This window comes from Xenopus laevis, chromosome 6S (assembly GCF_017654675.1).
Source record: "Xenopus laevis strain J_2021 chromosome 6S, Xenopus_laevis_v10.1, whole genome shotgun sequence".
In the NCBI taxonomy this organism is placed as follows: domain Eukaryota; kingdom Metazoa; phylum Chordata; class Amphibia; order Anura; family Pipidae; genus Xenopus; species Xenopus laevis.
The window spans coordinates 17064753-17082644 of record NC_054382.1 but is presented as its reverse complement, the minus strand read 5'-3'; the positions used below and the strand labels follow the sequence as shown (position 1 = coordinate 17082644).

The 17892-nt window shown below is 41.3% G+C and overlaps 1 protein-coding gene across 10 annotated transcripts in view; it reads left to right on the top strand.

The window, feature by feature from the left end:
- The window catches only part of LOC108719847 (supervillin), a 123641-nt gene that overhangs the window by 15590 nt on the left and 90159 nt on the right, over positions 1-17892 (top strand). For 2 of the 10 annotated variants that reach the window (XM_041567386.1, XM_041567385.1), the window contains exons 1-5: positions 1803-1979; positions 9480-9543; positions 13874-13965; positions 15930-15987; positions 16332-16462. In XM_041567386.1, the coding sequence (XP_041423320.1) occupies positions 1919-1979; positions 9480-9543; positions 13874-13965; positions 15930-15987; positions 16332-16462 (406 nt within the window). In that variant the 5' untranslated portion in view covers positions 1803-1918. Of the gene's footprint in view, positions 1-1801; positions 1980-9479; positions 9544-13873; positions 13966-15929; positions 15988-16331; positions 16463-17892 lie in introns of those variants that run through there. The other 8 variants (XM_041567389.1, XM_041567387.1, XM_041567390.1 and 5 more) reach the window with 6 other exon arrangements.

Genomic DNA, 17892 nt, shown 5'->3' with positions numbered 1-17892 from the left:
TGAACAGGCATCATCATGAAACATACTTCCCATTCTATGACATGTGCAGTCACCTGACCTCTGCTGAAGTGCCAGAAGAAGGCATGAAATGCGTCGGCTGACTGCACGTGTCATAGAATGGGAAGTATGTTTCACGATGATGCCTGTTACAGGGCTGAAATACAGGCATGGGACCTGTTATCCAGAATGCTCTGGACCTGGGGTTGTGCAAATAACGGATTTCTGTAATTTGGATCTTCATACCTAAAGTCTACTAAAAAATCATGTAAACATTAAATAAAACCAGTTGGCTGGCTTTGCTCCTCTTTATCTTTATTTGGATCAAGTTCAAGGAACGGTTTTATTATTACAGAGAAAAAAACAATCAATTTAGAGGCACAGATTTTCACTGCTAAAAGGCTGTGGTGGTCCTGAGCTGATACAGAAGCCCAGACCATAAAGTGTCTTCTTTGTACCCTTCTTCTACTTTATTATGCTTAGATATCCTTTACAGCACCCATGGTACACTGCTGAACTTGGTGCTGAACTTGGTTCTATACTTGGTTCAGGTGAACCCACCCAAGGTGGAATAGGCACCCGTACAGTGCAATCAGAATGCAACGGAAGGTACTACTAGTCAGCCATGCAGAATGTATTCTTTATAGGTGCCCAGTTGTAAGCAGATGATATTGCAACACTAAACTGTTCTCTAAACTGGAGCAGGTTGGATATTAAAGAACTAAAGCTTAACTAAAGAAGTAGCAAGAAATGTTGTACATTATGTTTTGGGTTTCTGTTCCAGCCCAAGGCAACCACAGCCCTTTAGCAGTAAAGATCTGTGTCTCCAAAGATGCCCCAGTAGCTCCCCCATCTTCTTTTCTGCTGATTCACTGCACATGCTCTGTGCTGCTGTCACTTACTGAGTTTAGGGACCCACTCACAATATACAGTACACATAGAATAGAAATGTCACAATATAAGGCTGATTAGTAATTAATACAGATAATTACTACATGACAGCACAGAAACCAGTGCAATTAGCATCAGAATCTAATAATCAGCCCTGTAGCATCAGCTTATATTACAGGCCAACCTCATTTTCTGCTGAATAATTAGTGACGACCCCTAAGCTTAGCTTCTCAACAGCTGCTCAGAGCCCACTGAGCATGTGAGTGTCAGACACTTTCCAAGATGGTGACCCCCTGTGACAAGTTTGAAGTCCTGGATCATTGCTGCTATTGACAAGCTGAAACTTTAGGCCGGTGCAATAAGTTCAGTATATAAAATATGGCATTTTTAGATGCGTTAATTTTTAGGGTTTAGTCATCTTTTAACTCCCCAGATTAGTAGGGGGTTGTTGGAGATGTAAAGCCAACACCTGATTTTGTATTAATCTTGTATTTTGTCTTAATGTTATGTAATAATTGATGGTGATGATTCGTAAGCGTATTTGGTTTGGTTGAAGCCATATCCCTCGGCTGCACATCGTAGGTGCGTTCCTGCAACTCTTTGCACTATCCCGATTGTTGGAAGGAGGGGGTGAAAGGGAACACTCCTTTTCTTTTAGAGACACTGCTTTTTTATTCATTTTCCGCCTTCAGCCTTGCTTCTGCTTCGGCCAGTTGTTTCTCGCACGATGATTTCTCTAAAGACATATGTTTCAATTTATCCAGTGCTCCACTTTTACAGATCTCCCAGTCTGTGTGACCCAATCTGCAATTCAGTGCCTAATTTCTGTTTGTAATCTGATTACTGGCTTGGATTCGTCCACTTCCCAGCCCATTACTATGCATTCGCTGTACTCAGCGTCTCTCGGCTGACAGCCTCAGTGCAGTGCTGGGAAAGCTCTCTCGCTCTGTCTCGCTGAGATTGCTGGAACGGCCCGGGGATTAGGGTGCTGGCCTCATCGTGGCACCCTCAGGTTTCAGGGGGGAAAGCAATGTTCCGAAACAGCTGGATCTCCAGCTATGCTGAGAGTGTTATCTGTCATGAGGATCCAGGTTAGTGTGGTTTTCTATTCCATTTAGCATATCGGCAGCTTTGAACAAAACCTGCAGCAACTTCAGGCAAGTAAAGCAGGGGCATGTAGCTTGATTACAGGAGCTTGCACTCTAATTGTTTTTTATTGCTGTAGAATTACAAATCCTGCATCCCGCTGATAGGCGAAGTCAATCTGGAAGGAATGTTAGAAAAAATGCTCTATGGTAGTGCTGGAAATTGTAGTTCTACAACATCTGGAGGTTCGCAGGCTGCCACTCCCTATCGTAATCATTAGGAGAATAAAATGTCAAATCTTTATTTTGAGTGTGTGTGTTTATTTATTTTAATTGAATGCTCCTGGACAGCAGATTAGAGAAATCTGATAATGAGATTATCTTGACTTTGCCTGGTTATTATAAGGACACAAGCTTAGTGTATTACTAACAGCACCTTACCCTGTACCTGCCAGCAGCAGAGTCCAATGGTGGGTAGGGTTGCCACCTTTTCTGGAAAAAAATACCGGCCTTCCTATATATTTATAATTTTTCCCTATTCATAACATTGGGATCAACCATTATTTTTACAGGCCAGGCAGGTAAAATACCGGTGGGCCTTTCATTGACCCCTCAGTCTGTACACAGGGGCGATTTATGGTTTCTGAAAAAGAGCTTTGAATGTCGCAAGTGATGTCATTACTCATTGAGCAAGGGTCGGTACAGCTCCTGGCCGCTAGTGACCAATTTTACCACTGTCTGTCAGATTGATATGCTGCTTTGCCTGCTCTGTCGTCTCGCTGTGTTACCGTCATGCTCTATAAGCTTGAGAATTCCTTAATTGTTTCCTGGCTGTGGCCTTGAACAGAGCCCTTTAATTCTGAGCAATGACCTCTCCATTCATATTCACATAGAATAGAAATGTCACAATATAAGGTTGGTTAGTAATTAATACAGATAATTACTGCATGGCAGCACAGAAACCAGTGCAATTAGCATCAGAATTTAATAATCAGCCCTGTAGCATCAGCTTATATTACAGACCAACCTCATTTTCTGCTGGATAATTAGTGACGAGCCCTAAGCTTAGCTTCTCAACAGCTGCTCAGAGCCCACTGAGCATGTGAGTGTCACATTCCAAGATGGTGACCCCCTGTAGCCTCGTACAATAAGTTCAGTATATAAAATATGGCATTTTTAGGGTTTAGTTCTCCTGGGTGCACTAGGCAAACCGGCCGGCCACCTCACGGTTACAAAAGGTACGAACGGCGCTCCTTACAGTGGCCATAGACGTTACAGTTACAAAGATCTTGCTTGCAAAGGCACCCAATCACATTTCTCCGCCTGGGTCAATCGAAAAGCCAACCGATAACCAAACCTTCTGCCGATATTGGTCAGTTCATCTCCCACACCCAATATTTTACAAAAATCTGTTTTGTACCATATCACCGGTGCGTGTCCATCTCTAGGCAAGCACCTCTTCTGCCTACCCCTAGTTCTGGCCCTGCTTGGCCAACACAGCATAGGGTAGGTTTCCTCTGAGTCCCCCTCTAACCTCTTCATGGATTTTCCAAAGATTCCTTGTATTTACCCACTATAATCAGATTTCTATGATGTGTTTGCAAATGGTTCTGGACATTTGCAAGGGATCCCTGACAAATCCTTGAAGATGGTTGCAATTCCCCATAAAATTGTACTTGCCTTGCCCTTTACCTCAGACTTTTTCAGACTTTGGAAATGAGGTTGTAAGCTTTGTGTGTCAGTGACCCATCTCAGCGGCTAAATTGTTCATTCAGTCAAGCTAGCAGCACAATGTTAATGTTTATTATGGGCTCTCTTATTATAAGGAACTGTTTACACTACTAACTCCTTTCTAGATAACTGAGCCTGGAGAATACTGGGACTGGTGGTAATCTTCACTTGTTTTTGTTTCGTTTATTTTTGCTTTGGCTTTTCTTCACAGTAAATCCAAAGGTCATGATATTGCCATCAGAATGTTGTTTACTGGCTATGTCGGTCTAGTGGATAGGAAACTGGCATGAACTGGTGTGTGCCCTGAGTACATGCTAAGAACTTGGCCCTTGCTAGGTGCTAATTGCACAGTGTGTATTTTCTTATCTGAAAGGGAACTTTTTGAGATTGAAGGGCTCAAAGGAGAAAACAACCCACAGAACAAATTTTTGTAGGAATGAAGTGTGAGAAACTCCGTAATACGCCAGGTTTACACTTGACCGTACAGGTACCAGAATTAGCAGGACTAATAGTGCAGGATAGTTAGGGATGCGCCAAACCCATTATTTTTTAAATTTAGCTGAATACTTGAATCCTCTGCAAAATAAACTGCTAAATACTGAACTGTATCCAAACCCCAAACTTCAAATCTGGTATAAATAAGAATAAATACATCAATTGTTTAACAAAAAGTTATGTTTAGTTGTCCAGAACTGAAACGTCAAATTGCTTTAGGTATTTGAGTTCCATCTGGCCAAATATGATTCAACCAAATATGAATCCTGAAAAACTTAAGATTCATCCAAATCCTGGTTGCATGGCTGGGAATAATAGCACGATAGTGCCTGTATTTAAATGACTCCTGGTTACTGAACTCTCCAGTTGCTCCCCTTGCATATTAGTGTGTAAAATCATAAAGATTTCCAAGGCTATTCTATATTGGTTCAAAAACATACTGGGGGCACTGGTAACCACAGTAGACAACTAAAGATGGCCCATACGTGGTATATCTGCTTATTTGGCAAGGATGTGGATCTTGCACCGATAAACCCACCTTTAGTGGACTGATCCGATCATGGGCCCTAGTAAGGCCAGAAATGCAGGAGGATTGAGGACCAAATCAATGAACCAATGCAGTCCTCATAATATAATCAAACTAGTGACACAGAGTGACTTGTTGCCACTTGACTCACTTTGCTGCCTCACTCCATTTATAGGCTATAGTACTTCTAGTCGACAAATGCCTCTGAACTTTTTATAATTTTATTTTACTGCCTTGTTGTTGATTTTGCACACGACAAAGGTCACCCCTAGTTCTATTTGCCCAGTGAAAGTACGGGTATTCCCACATCTGAGAGGGGATTCCTTCAGTGATTCATAATTTAGAAAAGGTAACACCAAGGCAGCATTAAAAATTGCTTTTTCAACTGCAACTGCTTTTAGAAATATCTTTAAGACAATTGAGGCTTTTCCAGTTAACCAGTTGCTAAAAACGAATCTTTCTTGCTTTGGGTATTTTAGTTATATATCCCCTATAACTGCACAGATTTAAGTTATACCTTGCCTATTTGATATCCTAAAACTATTGACTGGAAATCCCTGTGGCTGTGGTCCCACACATAGAGGAGTAGGCTGCAGATTTAGCTAGAAATGGATTAGTCATCAGAGCATGGGTTGTTTTTTTCTTTGCCTATGTCTCCCCTATCTTTGAACCTTCCACCCTGTGTATCTTCCAGCCGCTCAGTTTATTCTCACTTGTACATTCTCCTTGTTCCTTTATTTTACCTGTCCCAGACCTTGCTTATCATTTTCTCTCTTTATCTTCCTACTTTCTACATCTTCAGTTTTTCTCTTGGCCTCTTTCTCTACTTCCAGTTTGCTCTTCCATCTCCTTTTGTTTGTGTTGTGCTTTGCTACACTGAGTCATATTTAGGGGGTGATATCATCCATTTGGAATATGTCCAGCTATTAATTGGGCAAGCTGTCCAGTAGAAACCGGAGACTTTCAGTGTGACCATATTGCTCCAACACTTGCCTTCAAACTTGCTTCCCTCCTCAAGTTCCACCGGAATAAATTTGGATTTTGGCAACTACTTCTCAGGACTACATCAGTGGGGTGAGCGGGCGGAAGTTATAGTTTAGTTATTTGAGTAGACTAAATTGTAAAAGAGAAAACCATCAGCTCTGGATAATCATTTGGCATAGGCAAGAATGCGCTATGCCAGTGTAGTGAAATTTTCATTAGACTAAGGGAACTTCTCTATCTGGCGAGTCACTGTAGGTGCCATTTTCTCAATTTCTTGGCAAACCATAGAACTGCAGTGAAGGAGATGAACATTATAAGAATCTCCCAGGGGACTTGTGCCAAGCGATAAAACAGAACATATGTAAATGGAACAATGTTGTAGTGGATTCTGCTAACTGTGCATATAACAACTTGCTATGCTATTCATTCCATTTGACCTACAGGTGCTTTAGGCCTATACAGCTTGTGGATGGAAAAGTTGTTGCACAACAGGGAATATTTTTCTGTGTAGCTGTCCAGCCTGTCTTGAAACCTGAAATAACATCTGTAACACAGGTGCAACTTTGCTTTCCTTGCAAAAAGTTTCATATATTTTAGGTCTAGGTTCCTCTTTATATTCTGAAGGCTCTTATCTTGGAAACCCATATGCCATGGGGCATGGGAACCAGAGCTGTGGTGATGCACTACACCTGAATATTTACCTCCATTGCTTCCTGTGTTTGATTATGTGGAAAATGTACATTGCCTATAATATACTGATCTAACTTGAGGGAGAGCTGTTAGTCCAATAGTATAAGTGTATTCAATGTATAACCCTCCCACGTAATACAGTAATTTCTCACCTGCCTGTCCATTCTTAGTGTTTCTGTCCTACAGATAACTGGTATATTTTCCCAGGATCAGTGCTTACTCAGGTAATTAACAGTTATGGCTTTGGGCTATAAAATAGATTTCCTAATTATCAAATGGACTTTGGAATTGGACCAAAGTCGACCTCTAAATGAAATACTGTAAGCTGCAAAGCTTAATTTTATTTAATTACTTTAGCTGATAGAGGTACCAGTGAGTTTGTAGATCCTCTACAAACCCTCTGAGGCAACCCAAGTCTCACAGTGACTGACTGCCTCCCTCTTCTGTTGATGACCAAAAGTGCACTTTTCTCTCCTATTAGGGCTAGCATTTGGTTCCATTCACACATTCTAAATATCTCATAGAAAATAATGTGGATTCTTAATGCTGTTCTGCAGAACACAGACCCCATATCTCCTTCCAAGGTAACCCAACAACTTACCGTGTGTGCAGGTGGAGAAGGTTTTGATCATTATCATCTTGATTGTACAGGCTGGCACAAACTGGACCAACAGAGTAGTGTTGCAATTAATAAAGTGCTAAAGAAAAAGCATTATACAAAAAACAGCTTATGCTTTTCATGCCAAAAGGGACAATTAAACAGAAAACGCGTAAGGCTGTGCCACTTCTGTTAGTCTGGTTTGTGGCAGCCTGTATAAGCAAGTTGATATTCTTCAAAACCTTTTTTTTTTAGACTGGAGATTTAAGGTCTGTGCAACTGGACTCCTTATACATTTTTTTGGTGATTCGATCCCAAAGATTTATTTATTTTTTGGAATTTTTGCTTTATATTTGTATTTGTCGTTTGCAAAAAAAAATAAATCCTAAAAGGCCACCAGAAAGAGGTTTTCGTCTATGGTTAGGGACCCAAGTAAATGTGCCCATGCTGCTTATAGTGGGTCAGGATGATCCTCCTTAATATAGTGAATGGTCCTACAATAGGACATACGATATGAGATATATAAGCCAATTATGGGGTACAAACCTAATTCCCCATCTTAATCTGGGTCTGATCTAGATCTGGTGGGTATTAGGATATGATGCATCTTTAGTCCTGGCCATGAATTTCACCTTCCCTGTGACAAGGATTGCTGTTTGTTTTTGAAATGCAGGTTGGCGTGTTTTTATTTTGTGTAAGTGTAACTTCTATGCACTTGTTGCCAAAATATCTCAAGTATCTTTATCCCAGGCTATTTAAAGGAAGAGCTGTGGTTTGTGGCCAAACCCATTTTGTGTTCTTGTTGTGCCCAGTCACATGCTTCTGTCGCAGGCCTTGTTCTAAATATTTACCAAGTCCTGATCTTATTTTTTGTATTGAGTTCTGTATTCTGTGTCCTACGAAAATTCCAAAGAGAAGAATCATTGAAGCACGCAACCTGCTTTGGCATTATATTCAATTGCTTTCATTTAATAAGGGTATATCATGTCGCGGGCAGAGATCATTCCCTCGCTTCATACTGCATTTTTGCCTTCTTTAATTTTCTCCTGGGAGATTATCCATGGTAAGAAAGGCATGTTTTATAATTACTAAAGGCTTTTTATATTCCACCAGCATGTGGTCTTCTTCCTGGCTTGGAGGCAAGTTTTGGTTGTGTACTGCCTAACAGAGCCTCAATGTAGGTTGACAATCCACATAGGGGCTACCAAATGGCCAATCACAGCACTTATTTGGCACCCAAGAACATTTTTATGCTAGTGTTGCTCCCCAACTCCTTTTCTTCTGAATGTTGCTCATGGTTCAAAAGGTTGGGAATCCCTGGTCTATCTGGTTGACTTACACTGCTTTTCCACTACATCATCCAAACATTGGAGGTTGAATACCTTATATATCCCAATATGGCTTAGCATGGAATGATTTCGTTGATCGCTCTCTAGATGAGCAGATATCTAGCAATCACAAATCTGATTAATATGAAGCACCTTGAAGAATAATTTTATGGAACTGTATGTGGGCATTTCTCTGTTGGCTTCTACTGGGCATCAGCATAACCTTTGCTGGTATATCACGTCTGCCTCTAGGTGACTGTTTTTTTTTTTTATTTGGTTTTTTTTAATCTAAGATGGCATATATCTTGGAAATGACAACTGTTCGTCTGTCTAAATGATCATATGCAGGGAATAGATGTGTCCCCAAAAAATCCATATATATGCCATAAATAAGTGTGACTGTGTGAATCTGACCTCAATTGTTGACCCAAGAAACAATCAATGTTATAGGAGTATGTTACATGCATACACAAACGTGATCCCAGTTCAGGTACAAAGTATTGGTTTTCAGGGCCTCCGTAAACTATGCCATGTTCCTGGTAGTCGGCTCCGTACATAGGTAACTGAAGACGGCAGCCAGATTTTCTTTTTATATAAGCACAGTTGCTGTATACCGAAGATAATTGCCTACCAGATTAGCTAAATGAATGCAATACGTCCGTGTACTCATGTATCTGGCATGTGGCCTCCCAGGATTCAGTGTTCTTTATGCAACATCTAATTGAGAGCAGTGACATAATCATTTAGTCTTGTTTCTCTAATCCACTTTAAATAGCTCCCTGCACACGTTTCCGTGTTCAGCTCCGACACGTACTTAGATTTTTTTTTTCCAATTATTATTCTATCAGCTAATAGTCCCCCACCAGCCTAATAATACAGTAAAGTAAAATGTTAATAGCAAACTTTAAATCTTCCCTTAGCTGAAACAAGTGACTTTGTACTTTTGGACCTCCAGTTGTCTCTGAGCATGCAGCCATCAGCTGGTGGTGGTGCAGAGTTCAAGTCCTTGAACATCTGGAATGCCTCTGGTTGGGCATCCCCAATACTTAACTTCACACGTATTAAGTTAACGTGAGAAATTCTTTGTATGTTTTAAGTGGAAAAATGCATTTGTGAAAAGCCTGTGAAATAAATGCCATTTATTTTGTTTTTAGGATTTGATCGAGAAGGTGCATTTCAACACCGAACGTCACGTCTTCCCCAGAGAAAGCAGCCAAGGTAAAATCTGCTTGCCTTCCATTTTTCTTCAGTGTAATGAGTTTGTTTTCGTCAGTTTTTGTTAAAGGAGAAGGGAAGCTACCAAGGCAGTTTATTGCCAATAGATTAACCGCAATAGTGCAAGCTAGAATGCTATATTTATTCTGTAGAATGCTTTACCATACCCGTGTAAACGGCCCTAGAAACTCTGTTTAGGATAGCAGCTGCCATTTTATCTTGCTATAACATCACTTCCTGTCTGAGTCTCTCCCTGCTCACTCACAGCTCTGGGATCAGATTACAGCAGGGAGGGGAGAGGAGCAAACTGAGCATGCTCAAGCCCTAGCCCTGGAGGTTTATGCTGAGAGAAGGTAGTCTGATACCAAAGCCCAGGTTGAACTGCGTTTTTTGAACTTTAGTTGCATCTGCAGGCAGATCTGACCACAAGGTAGCGGAGGATGGGGATTTTTAGCCATGCATAGGGCTGCAGGGACCAGGCAAAATGACCTGAGATGGCTGCCTTCACACCACATGTTGGGTTAGGAATTTCATTTTACATGAATTATTTTGCAGTGTAAACAGCGTAATTTAAAGTAAAAACTATGCCATTAAAATCATGGCAGAATCCCCTTAAAAAGACACCCAGAGATACAAGAATTACTGCTGACTCAGACTGCAATTCCTTTTTACAAAGAAGGGCTGTTTTTATTCATCCTATGCAAAAGCCAATACTAATACAGATGGCACAGTTTTAGATTTTTTTTGGCCCCAATAAGCTGTATGGGTTGTTTTTTATGCGCACGTCTTTAATGGATCCCTTCCAAATCTCAAAGTGCTGCTGAATCCTTCAGCAGAAGTGCAGGTAGCAATGTGTATTAACTCTTGTGGGAGCACCTGGCGATTACCGGGGGATATATCTGCTATCCCCCTTTGCTGGAAGTACAGGTGTAGGCTGTGCTTGTTCTGACTGCAGACTGTTCCGTAGCTAGATGGGCAGGCATTAAAGGCGAAGGAAAGGCTAAAATTAAGTAGGCTTTATCAGAAAGGTCTATATAAATACACCAGTAAACTTTCAAAGTAATGCTGCTCTGAGTCATCTGTCAAAAGAAACACCACATTTCTTTACTTCTATTGTGTACACATGGGCTTCTGTATCAGACTTCTTGTTTTCAGCATAAACCTCCAGGGCTAGGGCTTGAGCATGCTCAGTTTGCTCCTCTCTCCCTCTCCCCTTTCTCCGCTCCCCCCCTCCCCTCCCTGCTGTAATCTGAGCCCAGTGCTATGAGTGAGCAGGGAGAGACTCGGGCAGGAAGTGATGTCACACCAAGCCAATATGGCAGCTGCTAGCCTAAACAAACTGAGAGAGATTATAGAGCTGTTTACTCGGGTATAGTAAAGCATTCTGCAGAATAAAGATAGTGTTATAGCTTGCACTATTGTGGCTAATCAATTGGCAATAACCTACTTCAGTAGCTTTCCTTATCCTTTAAAGAGAAGGAAAGGCACTTTCTACTTGAGGGTGCAAAAACTTTAGGCACCTCCAAGTGATTCTATTTACATACCTGACACCCCGGGCAGGTGCTCCTATCAGCAAAAAACTGCACGGCCCTGGGTTGTTCCAGTGAGCACCATGGACTGATTCTCTTCAGGCTTCTTCTTTCTTCTCGTGGCTGAACATGTGCAGTAGAGAACTTAACAAAAAAAACAGCTATTTCATCCTACTGTGAGTGTGTCTGCCCCGGGAAATTTGAAGAAAGAAGAGTAAGTAGAGTGTGGTGCTCGCCGGAAGAACCCTGGGCTGGTGCAGATTTCTCCTGGTAGGAGCACCGGCCCTGGTTGTCAGGTAAGTAAATAGAATCACTTGGAGGTGCTTAAAAGTTTGGCAAAAACACCTTTCCTTCTCCTTTAAGCCAGCAACTTGATTATGGTGATATTCTTGCTCACATTTCATTTGTAAGAATGATTTATATTTTGATGACTAAGTAACGATTTGCTGAAAGCAGTTAAGAATGCGTGTGGTCAGGAGAGCCCCGAATGAATCAGGAACGCTGGCCAAAGCTGTTTCCTTTCCGAAGCAAAAGGGGTATTTGATTGGGTTTCATCTCCCGCCAACACGCATTCCTTCAGCCCACTTCAGCCCAGAATCACTTATCTCTGCAACTTTCATTGTCCGCTCGCTGCCAAGAAACCATTGGGAGATTTCCCTTTTGCCACAGAGGAAAGCCTGAAGATTGCCGGCCTCTTGGCCACTCCCATGTCAAAAATGTATAGAAAAAAGGGGAAATTTCTAAATTAACCGTTGCGCTGCCCGTCATTTATAAACCTTTTGTTTAAAAATTTAATTCTATGAAACCTACCAATATATTTCCATTAAGGATATTCAATGGTTTTAAAGTTATTTGCAAATGTAATTGAAAGCAGCGTTTGTCTGTGCCTTTCTGCACTGCTGATTCTGTCTGTTGAAACAATGTAAAGAAATCAGACTTGCAGGGTACCGATCACCAAAATAATGTTTCCCCCATGGAAGTGCAGGCTAACAAAGCCAATAGTGTTTTTCAGACAATACTTCCACCATTTGCTGTGCCTCTCACACCCGGAACCTACTCCCAGTCTAGGTGGCCATCTCACTATAACCATGTGTATGATGTGGAAATTGTCTGGTGTGCATATGAGTGAGCCGGGATACTTGCTCATTTTGTGTGTTTGCCCCTGAATGGTCTCCCACACTGGGAGAGAAATACCATTGCATAGCACATGATGGGAAATATTTTTACTATTGTTTTACCCCTTTTTCCTACTCCGTTAGCCAGCATCTCCCTTTGGAATAACAATATTTTTGGGCATAGTTGTCCTTTAATCAGATGTGCTACATTGATTCAAAGGCAGAACATGCAGGGCAGAGAATAGAATGGGGACAGACAGATACAAGTATGAGACCTGCTATCCAGAATGCTCGGAACCTGCTATCCAGAATGCTCGGGACCTGCTATCCAGATAATGGATTTGTAATGCTGTTATTTGGATCTTTATAAGTTTACTACAATATCATGGAACATTAAATAAACCCAATAGACTGGTTTTGCTTCCAATAAGGATTAAAAGACCAGTAACATCAAAAATATTTTTTTAAAAATTCACTAGTATACATTGAAAAAAAACCCACCAAGACTAATTAATCTTTAAAATTGCAAAATCTTTATTAAGACCAATTAACGCGCCCCCGAATTTGATGCCGGCCCCTGCCAACCCATCCCAACCCCCCTGGTCCTTGCAAAAAAATTTGACTGTACACCGGTCCCCAGGCCAAAAAAAGGTTGGGGGCCGCTGTTCTAGCAGTTACAGCCTATGGGATTATGCAGGAACATCTGTATCTACCTGCTGTTTATTTTTTTTCTAGATTTTTTTGGTGCAAGCCTTTTTTTCCGTTATCCAGAAACGAGGGATGCATCGAATCCATGATTCGGCTCGGGATTCGGCTAGCATTCAGCCTTTTTCAGCAGGATTCGGCTGAATCCTTCTGCCCAGCGGAACCAAATCCTAATGGGGAGGGAAATCTCGTGACTTTTTGTCAAAAAACAAGGAAGTAAAAAATACTTTACCCTTCCGACCCAAAGGATTCAGGGGTTTGGCCGAATCCAAAATAGTGGATTTGGTGCAACCCTACCAGAAACCTATGATCCCAAAACCCATTATACAGAAAGCTTCGAATTATTCCCATAAATAATTCAAATGTTTAAAAATGATTTCCTTTTTCTCTGTTATTACAAAACTTGTACTTGATCCAAACTAAGATATAATGAATCCTTATTGGAGGCAGAACTATTGGGTTTATTTAATGTTCACATGATTTTCTAGTAGACTTAAGGTATGAAGATCCGGAAAACCCCAGGTCCCAAGCATTCTGGAGAACAGGTCCCATACCTGTATAAGGAATAGCTTTTATTTTTAAAGGGAAATATATATTATGGAGTTATGAATTATCTTCCTTTAATTCGCCCACAAATAGACCCTGCAGTAGGCGGTTATCCTGGGAATACAGGAATCCTGGATTAAATGCCCTGTAATTTGACTACCATAACCATGTGGCTGAGCCAGCTAATTACCAGACCCGTGAAGAAGAATGCTGTAGACTGACTACGTCTGTTTTTTCAAGAGGCAGAACCAGCAGTGCAGAAAAGGAACGGGAAAATACTGCTTTTCGTTTCAAATACATGAAATATCTCCAAAGACCCTTGAAATGTTGTTGTTCAGATATATTGGAAAGCTGCTTAGTAATATATTTTTGTAAGTTAGGGGAAAATATTTTTGGCATCACAACCCCTTTAAAAAAAAGAAATTTTTTTCCTGACAGTTTTCAGAAGAGTTTTGTTATTGAAGTTACTGGGGATTATTCAAACATCTCCAGGGAAACTGATGCCCATCTGTTAGCTGTGCTTCCAAAAGGTAGGACATTTAAATCAAATATTTGCATCTAATGATATTAATGCAGAATGTAAATGTGTAATGTAATTTTATCCACACTACTACAACAGACTTTGTGTCTCTCTACTATACCTGTTTTCCCATAGCCACAACTCCTTCCAAGAAACTATTATCCCCACTGCTACTATAGGCACCATCTCTCCCTACTATACCTGCTATCCCACAGTCACACTCCCTTCCCAGAGACTATTATCCACTGTTACTATAGACACCATCTCTCCCTACTATACCTGCTATCCCACAGTCACAGTCCCTTCCCAGAGACTATTATCCCACTGTTACTATAGACACCATCTCTCCCTACTATACCTGCTATCCCACAGTCACAGTCCCTTCCCAGAGACTATTACCCCACTGTTACTATAGGCACAATCTCTCCCTACTATACCTGCTATCCCAGGGTCACACTCCCTTCCCAGAGACTATTATCCCACTGTTACTATAGGCACCATCTCTTCCTACTATACCTGCTATCCCACAGTCACACTCCCTTCCCAGAGACTATTATGCCCACTGTTACTATAGGCACCATCTCTCCCTACTATACCTGCTATCCCACAGTCACACTCCCTTCCCAGAGACTATTATCCCACTGTTACTATAGACACCATCTCTCCCTACTATACCTGCTATCCCACAGTCACACTCCCTTCCCAGAGACTATTATCCACTGTTACTATAGGCACCATCTCTCCCTACTATACCTGCTATCCCACAGTCACACTCCCTTCCCAGAGACTATTATACCACTGTTACTATAGGCACCATCTCTCCCTACTATACCTGCTATCCCACAGTCACACTCCCTTCCCAGAGACTATTGTCCCACTGTTACTATAGGCACCTGCTTTCCCTACCATACCTGTGAGGGGCCCAGGACAGTTTCCTGTGAATAGACCCCCAAAGACCTGTAGTTGTAGAAACCTTTTCTATACCCTGAATCATAACAAATTATTGTTTTTAAATAAAAGGCTGCAGTCCAATGTTCCAATGTATGGTATTCTTGGCAGCTCAGAGAGTTCATTTCATTAGAGCCATGCTATGCTGTTACTGTGGTGATGGTATTTATGGAAAAATGTAGCCATGGAAAACCTGATGAATCTCATCCAGGGCCGGATCATTTGCTCACACTGGCTCTTGCATAAAGAAGGTGATGCCGGTGTTTTTGTTCTGGGCAATGGAAACTGTCTGGCATCGTAGGCCACTTGCTATTCCAGATAAGCATTGCAGATCTGAGGGGAACATTGGACTCTTAGCAATATATTTTTATTTGCTTTTATATAGACATATGTTCTGCTGATGAAGATAATATAATATTCCATTTTATAAGGCCCTTGGGTAGAAATAGGTAAAGTCTGTATATTTTTATTTTTCATGTCACAAGTTGGCTTCCTATAGAGTTGTCTTTAGCAGGCAGTTGCATGTATTCTTTGAGGGGTCTTACAGAGGTTTTATGCAGGGGTAAAGAACAGAATGTCCATAGCACCCTACAGATTCTTCTCTGGAACAGGAACGGGGCACAAGGTGTAGGCTCCAAAACACTAAGGAAATACCAGGCTGTAGGGCATTTTTCCACTGCCTAGTGTACGTACTGTAGCTCTCGAATGTTACACAGTGTGTGGCCAGTATATATACACTAAAATAAATGATCTCCCCAAGGGGAAGTCTCTCAGCTGTTACCTGAACTCCAGTCCCAAAGAAGCCTAGCCAGCTGCCTCCATGGCAGTTCACATTGGCTGTCCCTGCTTTACACCCACCGGCAGCTGTATAAATAACACGTGTTGCACCCGTGTATGTAATGTATATAGAAACTCTCCATCAGCAATACAATAACAGTCTGCTGACAGCTGAGCATTTTACAAGTCCACCGACCGTTATCTCTCTTCCATCTGTTCAACTCACCCTTTCCCTCTCATTCTTTCTAGTTTCAGAACTAAGGAAACTCTTTGAGCCAAGCAGGAGATCTATTTCAGAGATGAAAAGGTAGGTTGGTGTTCTCCTGCAGGTTGTGTGTGTTCCTGCAGCTTGTAGTGCCGTTAGGTTATATACCACCAGCATGCAGCTTGCTGAACTCCATATACAACTATAACTTGCTGGTTTGGGGCTCACAAGAACCCTATGCTTGCCTTGCTATATCATCATTTTCTAATGTCATAGATACACTTTCATCAAAGTTTCTGCAAACATCATACTTTGTATCAGGTTAGAACATTGCATAAAGCAAATAATAGTGTGTGTCTATGTCAATCTGAAGTCTGTGCTATGTATATGTACATTAATATTTCTAAGATGTCCAAATAATAATTATTGTTTCCTGCAAATGGCAGAAAAGAAAGAATAGCTAGACGCTTGGAAGGAATTGATAATGACCCGCAGCCGATTATGCTACAAACACGTTTATTGGAAGAAGATACGCCGCGGTATATGCGCGCAACAGATGCATATAATCCACATATAGGTAAGGTGTTTCAGTGTACACTTTTATTTTATCCATGGATTGGATTGATCAGGTTAAACATTGCACATAACCACAGGGAATATCTGGTTTCCCTCAGAGTTGTTTCACGCCATGGGTATTTACAATTAAATAGTCCTTAGTACCACATTCATGGCACCTTGTTTCTGAATACAGTGGTGTGAAAAACTATTTGCCCCCTTCCTGATTTCTTATTCTTTTGCATGTTTGTCACACAAAATGTTTCTGATCATCAAACACATTTAACTTAATTAGTCAAAGATAACTAAAGTAAACACAAGTAAACACAAAATGCAGTTTTTAAATGAGGGTTTTTATTATTTAGGGAGAAAAGAAATCCAAACCTGTGTGAAAAAGTAATAGCCCCCTGAACCTAATAACTGGTTGGGCCACCCTTAGCAGCAATAACTGCAATCAAGCGTTTGCGATAACTTGCAACGAGTCTTTTACAGCGCTCTGGAGGAATTTTGGCCCACTCATCTTTGCAGAATTGTTGTAATTCAGCTTTATTTGAGGGTTTTCTAGCATGAACCGCCTTTTTAAGGTCATGCCACAACATCTCAATAGGATTCAGGTCAGGACTTTGACTAGGCCACTCCAAAGTCTTCATTTTGTTTTTCTTCAGCCATTCAGAGGTGGATTTGCTGGTGTGTTTTGGGTCATTGTCCTGCTGCAGCACCCAAGATCGCTTCAGCTTGAGTTGACGAACAGATGGCCGGACATTCTCCTTCAGGATTTTTTGGTAGACAGTAGAATTCATGGTTCCATCTATCACAGCAAGTCTTCCAGGTCCTGAAGCAGCAAAACAACCCCAGACCATCACACTACCACCACCATATTTTACTGTTGGTATGATGTTCTTTTTCTGAAATGCTGTGTTACTTTTACGCCAGATGTAACGGGACGCGCACCTTCCAAAAAGTTCAACTTTTGTCTCGTCGGTCCACAAGGTATTTTCCCAAAAGTCTTGGCAATCATTGAGATGTTTTTTTAGCAAAATTGAGACAAGCCTTAATGTTCTTTTTGCTTAAAAGTGGTTTGCGCCTTGGAAATGTGCCATGCAGGCCGTTTTTGCCCAGTCTCTTTCTTATGGTGGAGTCGTGAACACTGACCTTAATTGAGACAAGTGAGGCCTGCAGTTCTTTAGATGTTGTCCTGGGGTCTTTTGTGGCCTCTCAGATGAGTTGTCTCTGCGCTCTTGGGGTAATTTTGGTCGGCCGGCCACTCCTGGGAAGGTTCACCACTGTTCCATGTTTTTGCCATTTGTGGATAATGGCTCTCACTGTGGTTCGCTGGAGTCCCAAAGCTTTAGAAATGGCTTTATAACCTTTGAAATTGAACTCAGGTGTGATAAACCACAGTTAAGTTATTTTTTAACAAGGGGGGCAATCACTTTTTCACACAGGCCCATG